Source organism: Squalius cephalus (genome assembly GCF_949319135.1).
Source record: "Squalius cephalus genome assembly, chromosome: 6".
NCBI lineage: Eukaryota > Metazoa > Chordata > Actinopteri > Cypriniformes > Leuciscidae > Squalius > Squalius cephalus.
This window is the reverse complement of record NC_137127.1, coordinates 12,762,045-12,776,727: the sequence shown is the minus strand read 5'-3', so window position 1 is coordinate 12,776,727 and position 14,683 is coordinate 12,762,045. Positions and strand designations below refer to the sequence as shown.

Sequence of the window (14,683 nt, the reverse complement as noted above, 5' to 3'; positions counted from 1 at the left end):
ATGAGTTCTGAACAAAAGCCAGAGGGATTGGCAGGGGCACAGCTTTATTGTTCGCTGATTTCTTTTGACACGCGGGCCCTTTAGCGTGTTGAGCTATTTTTTGTGTAAACATCTATCGACATACTCTAAATAGAGACTCAAAAGTCTCCAGAGAGTCAAGCGAGAGAAAACTCTGGCAAGGATCCCAAAAAACAACTGTCAAAATCACCAAAACGGACCTTTTTTAAACTCTAACGAGGTTTGACGACTTCATTTGGTGATGGTGTAACAGTGTGAAATGCAGTTTATAATCTTATATAACTTTGATATGTACTACCGTTAAAAATTTTGAGATGTTTAAATATTTTTGAAAGAAGTCTCTTATGCTCACCAAGGCTATACATTTATTTGATCAAAAAAACACTATATTTTAAAACGTTATTTGTTTTCAGTGTCACATGATCCTTTAGAAGTTCAGAAATTATTCTAATGCTGATTTGGTGCACAAGAAACATTTCTTATTATTATCAATGTTAAAACAGTTGTGTAGATTCATTTTTTTGCAGAAACTGTGATACAATTTTTAAAGAAAAGCATTTATTTGAAATAGAAATATTTTGTAACAATGTAAAATCCTTTACTGTCACTTTGTATCAATTGAATGCATCCTTACTGAATAAAAGCATTAATTTCTCTCTTTTTTTTAAAGTACTGACCCCATACTTATGAACGGTAGTGTATGTATTGTTTTTTATGTATGCTTTGCGCATTATATTTCAGTATAGCTCGTTATCCATCAAAATCAACTGTGGTAAGATTCACATTCATTGCTAATGAACCACTGATCTGATATTAATACAGACACTGGTTTGTTTTTTGGATAAAGAGGCCAATTATGCTGCAAAGTCGTGGAACATTCAATCATTGGAATATGGATTATTTCTCATTAGAATCCATTTGATCCAGCTAGCAATTTTAGACAGTGATTCATCCTTAGATCACCTCAGGCTTGGACAATCTAAATATTTTTTGCCGCATATCTGAAAACCAATATTTGTTAAATATGAACCAGTTCTGTCATGATCCCTTGAAACATATTGCTTAAATATGGACTGCTGACAGAAACAACAAAGACAAGCATCTCACTATCTACTGAATGTACTGCCGTTTTTATTCTGACAAGACATAAGACCTTGATCCTAAACCACAATGTTCCTATATATTCTTCAAAATAAACCCCTACTTCTTCTTTTAAAGAAATTTCCTTTAAACGGTTTCATCAAATATAGGTCATATGATAACCACAAGTTGATTTCTAAATGAGTCAAATCTTCCTTTAAAATAATTTTTTTTAGTTTCAATCTGAGATATTTTGAGATTAGTGAATCAGTGCAGCAGTCAATCATCTGATGTCCTATTTTCTTGGCAGGTGTGGTTTAAAACAATAGCAAAAGACTGACAGATCTTGCGCAACCATGGAATTTTCTTTTGCCATGGACTGTAACGAAGGCTGGCTAACTTCTCTTGAGAAATAAAGAAACCGAAATCAGCACGTTTGTCACCTCTGAATGCCTGTTAGAGTGGGAGGACAGTGTTGTATATGAGTCACTGATAAGATGCTTCAACCCTCTACAATTAATCAAAACTGCTCTTTAATTTCCTTATTATTTTCACTCTTAACTTAAAATATTAAAACATAATTCCTGAGCTTGTTTGACCATTGTTCACCCTATCTGGCCTGTGGAATTAAAACAAGAGTTCAGGCAAAAATTTAAAGGGGTCATGACATGAGAAATCAAATTTGCCTTGATCTTTGAGAAATAAGAGGTCTTCATACCATTAAAACATCTTGCAAGTTTCATAGCTTAAAAAGTCTTCTTCATTATAAACACCATTTATTTAATCAAGCTCCAAAAACGACTCGTTTGGATAATGGGGGACTTGGGGCAAAAGGCATTTGCATATGCCTGCCTCCAGAGCAAGACATCAACGAATAGTTTTACATCATCTCACCATAGGCCCCGCCCACTGCCGTTGCGAGTGTCGCGTCAAAAGAAAATAAAACCAATTATAATATCTGATGCTGTCTACACTGCATACAGTAAACAGATGCCCTTCACTTTACTCCACGCACTTGAGTCTGTCGAGAATAGGACAAATGGAAGAGTAAATAGAAGGGTAAAGGAACATTCGCTTTGATGCCCTTTGATGTCCTGTTTAAACAGCTCATTTGTTTATTTCTGTAGAGACTCCAGAAGGATACCAGTGTCAACAAGTGGATGGTTTATTTTTAATGGCGTTCGGGATAGCATCGGAGGATTAAATGTTTGTTCAGAGAATTTGACTGCCCAGTGTAATGGAGAGTTCGCAAAGAAACTTTTGATGAAAGATGAAGTAGTCAGCTGTTTTGGATCTGACAGCAGCTACATCGGAAAAATCCTAAGCAAACGATTTCATAATAAAAGCCAATCATAAAAGTGGCCATTTACTGACAAGTCTTAAAGGAGCCGCCCCTTAAAAACGGATAATTTCAGACAGAGGGTCAGAATGAGGGTTAAATATAATTGTTTTTCCACATATATACTTGTTGTTGTGTTTTTTTGTGCACAAATCTTTATTAACATTATAAGTGAACCTCAAGGAACATATTCAAATAATGAAAAAAAATTATTTCTACTGTGGAACAAAATGAGACATTTTGGTAAATAATCTTAATCTTTTCTCATAACTTCATGAACTCATGAAGTAAAAGACAACGATATTTCATTTGTATGCTGCTGTGCCTTAAAGACTTTAATGTGAACCTCCTTTTGTTTTGACATAAAATCAGTAATAGAACTTTGGGTTTGCTGTCAGCTCCAATACAGTTTCTAACAGCTCCATCCTTCAAAAACAGTTTGTTCGCCAAGTCTCGATTACATTTTGACAGTTTAAAATGACAATCCGTGCTGAAACAAAGTTTCAAGTTTTGAAAGCTGCAGTGTGTTTTCGTAATTCGTAGCACATCAAATTATTTGATTTCAGAAGACGATGAATTTCTTCATCATATAACTTCTTTAAAGTCAAGCAAACTTGGTAGTGCGCAACTGAGCTGATGCAGAGAGGAAAAGTTCAACATTTTATGACATACTCCATCCAATACTTTGTTTTCCAGATGGTCACTCTTTTTGACAGCGCTATTAAAGAATGCGGTCTGGTGCATGTGAAGCTACGGTGAGTGGATTTTCAGTGCGTATGTTTGATTAGACTATACGTCACCATGCTTTCCAGGTCGAAACGACTGCCAGCTTCAGCCCTATCGTTCCATTCGCATAAAGGCTTACTCAGGCAGCTCAGCGTTTAGCCATTGGCTGCCCTACTTTCGGCCTCGGCTGTGAGAGTGAATGGACTAAATTGGATGGAAACGTTTTTACGCTGGGAACTCTGACCGTTCACCACAAGGCTTTTGGTTGGTCAGGCAGACACACGGGAAGATTACTTCTTTCTTATGTGATGCAGGCGCTTACAACCCACTTCCTAAGGAAAATGCACAAGACACAACTGGGAGCATACTTTCTGAAGACAAATAGAAAATGGCAGGCTAGTTTTTTTTCTGGATATACTGGAGTAGAAACCTACTTATAGCTTTATAGCTTTAGATGGCAAGGATAGAGTGAGTAACTTGATACCTTTCTGAAAAACTGCAGCTATAACCACATCAGGGCAGTATTTTGATGTGGAGATAAGGGCTAATCTCAGATATGCAGTGAGTTAGCCTAGTCAGCATGATCCATAGCACTTCATTTTGCAATGAAACACCTAAGGGTGTGTGTAAACAGTCATTAATTGTGTTCTGGTGGCCCCGCAGACAGTGTCAAAGATAAGACCACAGCATGTGGGTCAGAATTTACAGGTTTTTGCATCTCTGATTAGCAAACGTGCTACATAGTGCTCATTTGTTAACATGCCTGTACATGTAATTTTATTTTGTGTGCGTCCTTGTTAGGTACTTTCTCAAGGTGGCATTGTAAACTAAATTCAGAGAGTGAGACACCTAAAGCTGAGACTATATATCAAGTATTACATAACTGAAGAAATGAAAACCATCAGTCATACTTTCAAACAACTGGTTATCATCATTAGCGTTCAGGCATGATGCCCATGTGCATGTGATTAATGGTCACAACATGATCCATCTGCTTGTGGACCACTTCCCTTAATTACATCAAAGACAAGTCACCTGAAACTAGTAAAATTACGCAAACTTCTCTGAAAATGTTTATAACATCATAGGGGGACTTCCTTAAAGACTTCCTGTAAGAGAACTACAAGAGGAAAATTCTAAAAAGGGGGAACTTTTGATGAAACAGAAAGAGACTAATGAGTTACTAAAAGCAGATGACAGGATGGGTCATGACAGTTAAGCATGTGATATAACAAAAATTCAACAAGATACCATTTAAAAACATGTTATTATTGCTGGCCAATATTTTGAATATTCAAGCAAGATAAATTCTAAATAATTTTGCTGGTGATATAAAATTTTAAAACGTCATGCATATTTGAATATATATATATACAGAATATATGTATATTCAGAAATTCTAATATGCTGATTTGGTGCTCAAGAAACATTTATTATTATGATCGGTTAAAAACATTGTTTAGGATTCTCTGCTGAATAGAAAGTTCAAAATAATTCTTTTGTATCATTATAAATGTCTTTACTGTCAATTTTGATCAATTTAATGTGTCCTTTTTGAATAAAAGTATTAATTTCTATAATACGTCTTACTGACCCCAAACATTTAAACGGTAATGCAGAGATTGATTTTTAGATATCTGACCAGATTGACCACCTCTACTGGATGTCATTTTGAAAAGGTCAAAGGTCACAAAAAGTCCTCACAATAAAATGATGCTGTGATCCAGATGTGTTTGAAATCTCAAACACTGTGCCACAGTATTTTAGTCATAACTTAATTCTTTGTTTGCATAAATCACACCCTCTGTCATCCATCATCTTAATCACAGACACCAGGCCAGCCAAGATTCCATGACCGGGGCATAAAGTATGAATATTCTAATGACTCAGTTACAAAACTTTCCCAATGGCTAAGATTCAGACACACACAAATGGATAAACACAAAGTGCAAGAACAGAACGACCAATATGCACAAATACAGATCTTCAGGTAACCTTGATCTGAACAGACTAAAGTATTGGAAAAATACAGCAGTACAATAAAATGGCCAATACTAAAATGCTGGTCCAATTCTAGCTTTCCGGATTGCACATTTTGTATGTCTCCCTTATCCGACATGCTCAGTTGAGGGGTGGGTTCCATTCAACCTTAAGTGTGCTGTGAAGTGGACTTAAAAGTGTATTTTGCCATCACCGAAGCAGGTGTGTTTATATGCGGCTGTTTGTAGGTGTAAAGTGCGTGAGATGCGACAGTTACAAGTCAACTATCATGATTACGGGTTAAATAAAAAGACCAAAAATACGTTTATTTTCATATTAACGATTCCAATGTAAATTTATCATTCAGTTTAGGGCTTTTGAATTTGACAGATTATATTAAGTGCAATTTATAATAAACTTTTATACAGATACGCATGTTTATTAAAGGGTTAGTTCACCCAAAAATGAAGTTTCTGTCATTAATTACTCACCCTCATTTCGTTCATCAAAACCCGTAAGACCTTCGCTCATCTTCGGAACACAAATGAAGATATTTTTGATGAAATCCAAGAGACCTGACCCCTCTATAGACAGGAACGTTATTACCTCTTTCAAGGCCCAGAAAGGTAGAAAAGACATTGTTAAAATAGTCCATGTGACTACAGTGGTTCAACCTTTATGCTGAAGCGACGAGAATACTTTTTGTGCGCAAAAAAATTAAAATAACGACTATATTCAACAATTTATTCTCTTCCGTGTCAGTCTCTGATGCTATCAAGTGAAGTGAACTTCAACAGATAGTCGGTGCTCAGGGAGTAGGGCGCAGTGAACACTGCGTAGGGACCCTGTCAGTTGGCACGCGCCCGAGTTCATGGAGCTTTCTTCTAAATTCAGATAATAGAGGCATAAAAACTGTGCAGACCGGGGAGGCGCGATGACTGGAATTGGCATCCCCTGGTTTACTCCATATGACCAAAATTTGTAAGATCTAATAAAAACTATTTGTTCAAAAAATGTTATGTTTTTACTAAAATCCGGGTGGAAATTTGGTTCCATACCATCAGATTTAAAATTATGAGTAGAAGTCGCTTTGGATAAAAGCATCTGCAAAATGAATAAATGTGAATGTAAATGTAAAATTGCCAGTTTGAACTGATGGTCGCGCAAGAGGGCTTGAGATACTAAACCCAAATTTGGTCAGAATGCTTTCAGCTTTTTAAAGCTTTGCTATATTTCATAAATGTCTCAACCTATATCTAATGCCATTAAGCAGCAAAGCAGTCCTTTAATAAATAGCCACATTAATGGAAAACAGAACCAAGTACAACAGACCAACTTCAGTGATTGCACACTGATTTCTCTTGTTTATGTCATTGAAAAAAAAGAAGAAGTAGACTCTTTCTAAACTTAATTTTCTGTGGTATAAATTGAGGCTATTTGCGCCGTTAATTGAACGCATCTGTGTCCGTCCTCTCCAGAAAGTGACCCATGATGATACATGGGACTCCTTATCATGTTTGCAGTGGCCCCTTTTTTACATGAAATGTCTTATTCTGGAAGGAGCATGTGTTTGTAATAAAAATGTCACGAAAGAAGAAAAAAAAATACATGCACACACACATACCTTGAAATAATATAAACCATATGCCAACTACACAGGATGAAGCTGTAGCAATCGGTCAAACAGGATGACAGACTTTTGCTTTTCCAAGTCTAAAGTAAAAGAACCCTTTACACCTTAATATGAACTATGGTTTCTGTTGTTTTGATTTGGTGTGCACATTTATAAATGCAATCTTGCACATGTGGTGGTTTCCCACACACAAATCTTTCATGAACATGCACACAGACAAAACGCACACCATAGTATAGTCTAACATGAAAAGGTGTTTTTTTTTTAATGAATCCTTCCACTCTAAAAAAGCTCTGAATTACATCAGCCTTGTGTGTGCTGGCTGCCTCCAGTACCTCTTCATCTGAGCACCACTACATTCACTGTGGCTTTCTTTTTCTCTCTATCTCTTTCATTCTTTATGTCTTTTACAGGATCACCAATCTATTCACTAACAGAAAATATATCTCCACAGGATGTGAGCAGCAATGTCATCTTCTAGATAAGTAGAGACAAATCAAACAGGTAGGGGTAGGTACAGGTCTACCACAATAAAGCTTAACTGAATGTGTTGTCTTGTTGTGGGTGTTGGATGTCACAAAGTATTCAGCATTCCCTTTGGAAAGGAGCTCTTGATATAAATATATATATATATAATGTGGTGTTACAATATTTCAACGTATATGGTACAGTAAGGTAACCGAAATTGTTTGGCTATCGACATTCTTCAAAGTATCTTCTTGTTCAGCAGAGCAAAAAATTGCATCCAGCTTTGGAACAACATGAGGGCGAGTAAATGATGACAGAATTTTGATTTCTGAGTGGACTATCCCTTTAATATAAGCACAAACAATACATAAAGCGTTTTTTTCTTTTAAACCATCTAGAATGCCCTTATAGACTGCCATTGTAAGTAAAATGCAAACAAGTTTTTTGTTTGTTTTCAGCAAACGAATGACGAGTCAATGAGTTGGCTGTGATAAGCATGACACATATGCAACCAATAGAGCTTAACTTGAATGGTACCCGGAACATTCCTTTAGGATATGATAGGAATACCAAGTGGATATTGCAACAGAAGCTTGTAATAACTATTGAACATAGTGACAATCTAGTGAGCTGAAACCCTTAGTGGTATCGATTGCTATTGAAGGAGGCTGTCTGACCTCTGTCTGACCTTGGGCTTGTGTGAATGTGTTCATTATGTTGCGCTACAAACTGATTTTTGTCATTACTGTCTACTGCCAAGAGCCAGCTGATAGCAGTCACCAGAAATATGTCTTTTTCCCTCGGAATGTTGTAATGTTGAATTGTAAACTTCAGTCTAGGCATTACATTGATAAAGATCCGGTCTTTCCTTTGGTCTTAGGCGCCTTTGTTTATCATGAATTTGCTGTGAGGACTGCTTGTAATCTCATTCTAGTCAGTAGGGAAATTTAGAAAAGATGTTTAGGGTATGTGCCTACATATAGATACTCAAATACATTGCCAGAACATTATCTGCAAGTTATTAATGTTTTTTTTATATACATATTTATTATTATTATTGACATGCTGACCTTGACTATAATTTTTTTTTTTTTGTTACGACAAGAACACAGCTTCCCGCATGTTAGTTACTCCATTTGATTTGGCAGACTAAAGTTTATTTAAAATGACTTCACTAATTCTTCAATAATTGAAAATACAGATAATGCCAAACTATATTTTCGCCCTAGAATTTCAAACATTTAATGAGATTTTTAACAATCTCAGACACGGTTATAAGACCTTGACATTTTTGCCCCATAAAAAATTCAGAACTTGATCAAAACATCTTGGAATCATGAATCATGGTCTGTATAACTTCAGTTTTTTAATAAAAAATTTAATTAAAATTAAAACGTCAGAAAATAATAAATTATTTCATTTAAATAGCCTAAATTAATAGATCTACATTAAAAAAAATGAGTGTCACGTTATTAACCCAGTATGTTGTCTATGAGTGTGTGTATGTGTGTTTGTGTGAATGTGGGTGCCCTCACTCCTGCCACGCATCCATATGTGTGTCTGTTTATTTACAAGAGCTGGAATGTGTGCATGTGTGGGTGAATCCGCACACACTTGTGCTCGAGTGAGAAACACGGTGTGTAATGCCCAGCTCGTTATGTTTCATAGCTCAGTAAATTTTGATGAATAGAGAAGTGTTCCTCTCTCAGGACCTGCCACATCGGTCATGCTGAGAGCCATCTGTGCGATTGGGCTAGCTCTCATACATGCTACATCACATGCCTACAGAAGATCATCCTCTGTACTTTTCACTCTATAATGTATCTATGGTCATAAACACAAAAGTTTAACTGGCAGGATAGAACAAGTGTCAGAGTGATGAAACAGAAACTAAAAAAATCGTTTGAATGAGTCACTTTCGTCTTCTTCTTCTTATTATTATTAAAATAATAGTAGTATACAATATACTGTCCACTGTCTTCTTATAATATTAATTAGTCTTAAACTTGATTATAATGTAGTGACGTCATCTATATATAATGCAAATTGTATCATTAAATATAAAAAATGTAGGGTTATAAAATAATATTAAAAATAATACAAAATTATTATATTGTTGTTGTTGTTGTTATTAAAATATATCATTTCTGTCTACTGTCTATTGCTTTAAACATATTCAGTAATTAATGTAGTGCCCATTATCTATGAAAGTATGCAACACTAAGAAAAGAATCAAATATATAATATCTAAACCATCTGAGGCTTTAATTTCCATTAAAAACTATTTTGTCATAATTCTATGTGTCATATATTTACCATGACATAAATACTGTCATGTCATATATGTATTGTGACATAAAATGTGTCATTCGGAGAGATGAGATATTGGTCATCCACCCAACCTTATGATGACCTTTAAAATACATCATTGTGCGATTTTGGAATGCAAAGGTTTGCACCAGTCGATCACATTAAACTTCCTCTTGCTTTGAGTTAAATTGTTCCCTATAGACTCAATTTAGGCAGATATCTCACCCTAGGAGATGTCTCTGTGTTGTTACCTTTGCTTTTTATCTGTACTGTCTTTCCTGCTGGACTGCTACACTGCAGAATGCAAATTCCGTAGTGATGTTATCATACATTTTCAGCAAAGTCTGTGGGCAGAGAATCGGACGGCCAAGAGCCTTCAGAAGATCCTGGAAAAAAATGAACACAGCACTGCCTGCATTCTTCTGAGACAAGAACTCATTTGTCTGAGAGATCAGTCAAGACATCAATGGGTTTTGAATGTGACAAATTGAATTGAGTCATTAAGATCAGAATCAACTGATAGGCCTAGCTTTTAGAATTCCGACTACGACTGTTGATTCCTGACAGATAAAAATAGACATGTGTTTAAAGTATTAAAGCACTAATCTGTGAAACCAAGACTCCACTGTTACCTCATCCTCCAACATTACCATTAATTGTTCTAATGCCTCCAGCAAACCCGCCGCAAAAGAAATCCCTGACACCCAAAGCTCCAGACAGTAAAGAACCTGCTGTGTACTGGGGCAGCCTGGTACAACTAGAGCTGTGTCATGCTTGGGCTCCCTAACACTGCCTCCATTAACACACACACACACACACACAAACATACACTAAAATACCCTCAGTGCTTGGCACAGAACCGACACAGGCACACAACAGCCCTGGTAACTCAAAGCCGGCCACCTCTGCAATTGAACCAGCTGCCTCCACATCTAAACCACAGCAGGGCAGGCTGGAGGAAGCTTGCAGATTGCATTATGGGATGCATGTAATGCAGTTATGCATATTCAAGGAAATTAAGAGGTTGTGTAACAATTGCATGTCTAAAATGTATGCTTATTCTAACTCTAACTAATTTAAAGGGGAAGAAGACTCTGTGTTTCTCAAAATAAACCCCTAGTGCAATTAAAACAGCTCTCCAGAGAATAACAAAGGCTGGGCTATTATCTGGCAGCCCGTCTTGAAATCACCCTTGAGGAAGAAATGTGCCTTACTATGGAGGAGATGTAATCTCCTCGTAATTAAGTTTGTTGAAACGCTCACCTCTTAATCTATGCAAAATGAGGCATTCCGACAGAGGTGAGAGCACTCTGTAATGGGATACTGACGTCTGTCCATTATGTCCATTAAAACTAATCTGAGATTCCTTCGTTTTGTCATTCATGAAGACTTTATTTGATATATGGTGATGTGTATAGGTTAGTATGTGTGTGGAGACCAATAGACTACAGTAGAAAAACCCCTCTGCCAGGCAGCTGTATTAAATCAATGACATCATCACTCTATTTGGTGCTGCAATACTGTCAAGTCCACACTGTTGCGCAAGCATTATTGGAAGTTATACATTGAATAGTCCCTTTGCTCCAGGGTTAATCACTTGGATTATGTTATCCTGCATGTAAACTTCAGCCTGGAAACATTCTGGATGGCACATTCATAAGTACCATTACCATAACTGTACAAATGATACATTAAGAGGAACAAGATGGTACTGTGAGCTTATTACCCATGGAAAATGCAGCTGAGCTTGGTATTAGAAATGAACCACTCCCCAACACATCATTCAATTATACACAAGGCACACACAACCAAACTATGTCTAATGTCTAATACGTCCAAGCACACATAAATCAAAGCACATCCCAGATAAATTAAGTTATACCTTATCTCTGAGGGCCAAAAATCATAATTACCGTATTTACATGCACCTTATTTTGCAATTAAGGTCCATATTCTGGCATCCGTAAAAGAAAATTAAGTATGATCTTGCCATTTATTATGCTCTATTTTAGTCTTTTTTAACAGTAACTCAATCATCTCATTAAATCCCATTCATGTCCTTAACAATAAAACGGAATGAGCTAATTTAATTTTTGTGCATGGAAATGCAGCCAATAACCAATTTTACATGCACATCTTCAATAGCTTGACATTTCACAACCATCTTTAACCTGAATATTGGCGTAACCTGAATATTGGTGTAACCTGGCAATGGCAATCAGGTTAATGTATTTACATGATGCTTACATAACCAGAATGTATGACCATCAAATTCTGATTAATAATGTAATGTTCTTGTGCACGTAAACACAGTCATTGATGATGATGTCAGTTTCTGGGCAATGGGCCCAAAAATGAATGTCACTGACATTATGAACATCATAGCCAGTTACGATTTTTCCACATTGCATCAGTTCCAGCACCACATTACAATAATTAAAATCTGAAACGAACGTGAGGCATAAAAACATAAAAAAGTGTTTACCCTGTCCGAGAATAAAACAAGAAAAACTATCTGTTAATTTTGTGAGACTGTTGAACTGCTTTTGAAGTGCAGAACTTACCATTGGCATTTTTCCCACATGTGAGATGCTGATAGGGCAAAAGGAGGCCGTACAACTCCGCATCATTGCTCAGAGCCTGCTCAAAGGATTCCAGTGTAAATTTGGGAATCCCGTTATCCTTCTCCACCACCGAGCTATTCAACACCCGGGTGAACACCTCTCGGAAGAGGCTCTCCATACAGGCGGTCAGGTATATAGCCGCATGCTCGTGGACGCGCACCGCAACCCTGCCGTCCACCATCCACCTGAAGAACTTCCCCACGGAGAAGACCAAGCCGCATCTCTCCGATTTCCCCCGGCTGAATTTATCCTCGGTGCTCATGTTGTACATGGACAGCGCGCTGAGCGATGAGGCGATGCAATTGACCGAGATGGTCCACGACAGTATCATCTTGATGGCACTTTGGACTTCGTATTTGGTACACTTGCCGTAGCGCAAACTCAGCCGCTGCGCTTCCCTGGCGATCCTCACCAGCGCGCGGCTCACGAGCGCGGAGAGACGCGCCAGCAGATCCGCGGACACGGTCCCGAATCTCAACTCTTCCTCCTTGTTGAGCGCGTTCTCCACCTCCCCGAGGCTCCAGGGCACATCCTCAAGCTCGGGAAGTTTCGCACAGTGTCCGGAACACTCCAGGGTCTCGCCGTCTTCGGCCAGGACGGTGTTGACGGTGTCTAGGCTGTTGTGTCGACTGCGCATGGAGTCGGTCAGATGCCAGCAGTGCCCTCCATGCGCATAGGAGATGTGCGCCTCGGAGCAGCACAGAGACAAGCTGGATGACCTGAAGGAGTCCGCGGCTCCACCGTAACCCGAATCCAGCGTCAAATCCTCCAGGGTCCTCACGGATTTACCCCTTGTTGCCATAACTGCACTTCATATTGTCCACAAGGTTGAAAGCAAAAGGAAACGTTCCTTTGTAAACAAACGCCACTGCTTGACGGCTTTATTCTGTCCACTGTTATTGGAAAGGCATAGGCGAGTTTCCAAATTGTTGCGTTCACTGTTGAAAATGCGCCCCCAACTTTGAAGGAGCAGTGGCGTTATTATGGCACACACCAGTGTGTTTGAAGGCTGTGAAGCGTCAGTTGGAGGAGGAGCCATATACAGTACTGCATCCAATACGCTTAAGGGACCATTGCTGCGTACAGTTGCTTTTGAATGTGCACGGTACTGCATGATGCACCTCTGTTGATCTGGAGATCCTCTCTAAAAATATGGAGAGATGTCAGACAGTATAAGAATGAAACTGCCATTTTGATACCCACTTGCATAAAGTATTATAATTTCTAAGGGATTTGCCTGTGTTGTGATATAAATATCATTGCAGTCATAGACAGACAGACAGATAGACAGATAGATAGATAGATAGATAGATAGATAGATAGATAGATAGATAGATAGATAGATAGATAGATAGATAGATAGATAGATAACATATAGATAGAATATTAATTAAAATCCACTTTTTCCACAACTTTCAATTATCTTTATCTATATCGTTTAAAACTATTTTGACTCTGATCAGATAAAGCATTTCATTTACTCAGAATACCATCAGTAAATCAACTGTAATAGGTCTCTGGAGTGAAAACAGAGCTTTAGATATAGTGGTCTTAAGTGGCCAAAACAAATAGATAGACTTTATACAACTAGTAGTCAGCATGCATGAAACTGCTCCGATCCAGTAGACCAAGCAGGGCAGCATGTTTAAAGGGGAAAAAAGCAAAAGATCAAATGAACACCTGTCCTCTTCCCCATTCTCCCTTTCAGATGGGGCTCAGAGTAACGAGATTCCTGCTCATTAATAATAAAGAGTATGCATAATATATTAGTCATCTTGAATGGAGGGTTCTTGTAAACTTCACTCCCAGAGTCTGTAAAGGTCATATGTTTTCAATGTAAAACTAAAGACAGAATTTGCGCATCAAGTACTCCTTATTTTCCTAGTAGCTTTGACGAATGCAGTAACTATTTGGCACCAAGAAAAACACATTAAAATAGTTAAGACTTTTATGTTTAAAGACTGAAGAATACAGCATGAATCAGTAACCGTATCATAAGAAAGCATTCAGAACACTTTTCGACTTACCGTTTAAGTATTTTCAACTTGGCTTTGATAAAGAGGGGACCATATTTTACTCAACACTGACCTCTTCGGACAACACCCCTTCAGAAACCTGAGACTAAAAGGGAAACAACAGTTTGAAAGCTGTTTTTGCCAAGAGTAACAAAGACACTGAACCTCATAGTTTCATTACAATTCTATTTTTAAATCTGATAATTAATTTGTATGTCATAATTAACGAGTATCAGATCAATGAACTTTCACTTGAGATATGCACTTGAATTTAGCATATTGTTATGATAGCCTGCCATCTAGTGTTCAACAAACTTCAACCAAACCATCATGTCTTATTCATTCAACAAACTGAGCTCAGACAATGAGTCAGTGGCATTACAAATAAACTCATTCACTTGAAATCTGTCAATAATTTTATAAGGGATGAAATATATATGTTATAGCTGGTTGACAATTAGGTCTGTCCAGACTAATTTCAATGATTAAC

General features: G+C 37.5%; 1 protein-coding gene across 2 annotated transcripts in view; it reads right to left on the bottom strand.

Moving 5' to 3' along the window:
• btbd11b (BTB (POZ) domain containing 11b) overlaps nt 1–14,293 on the bottom strand; it is a 63,369-nt gene extending 49,076 nt beyond the window's left edge. For both annotated transcript variants that reach the window (XM_079874472.1, XM_079874473.1), the window contains exon 1: nt 12,119–14,293. In XM_079874472.1, the coding sequence (XP_079730598.1) occupies nt 12,119–12,980 (862 nt within the window). In that variant the 5' untranslated portion in view covers nt 12,981–14,293. The remainder of the gene's footprint in view (nt 1–12,118) is intronic.
• Nucleotides 14,294–14,683: the final 390 nt, after the last annotated feature.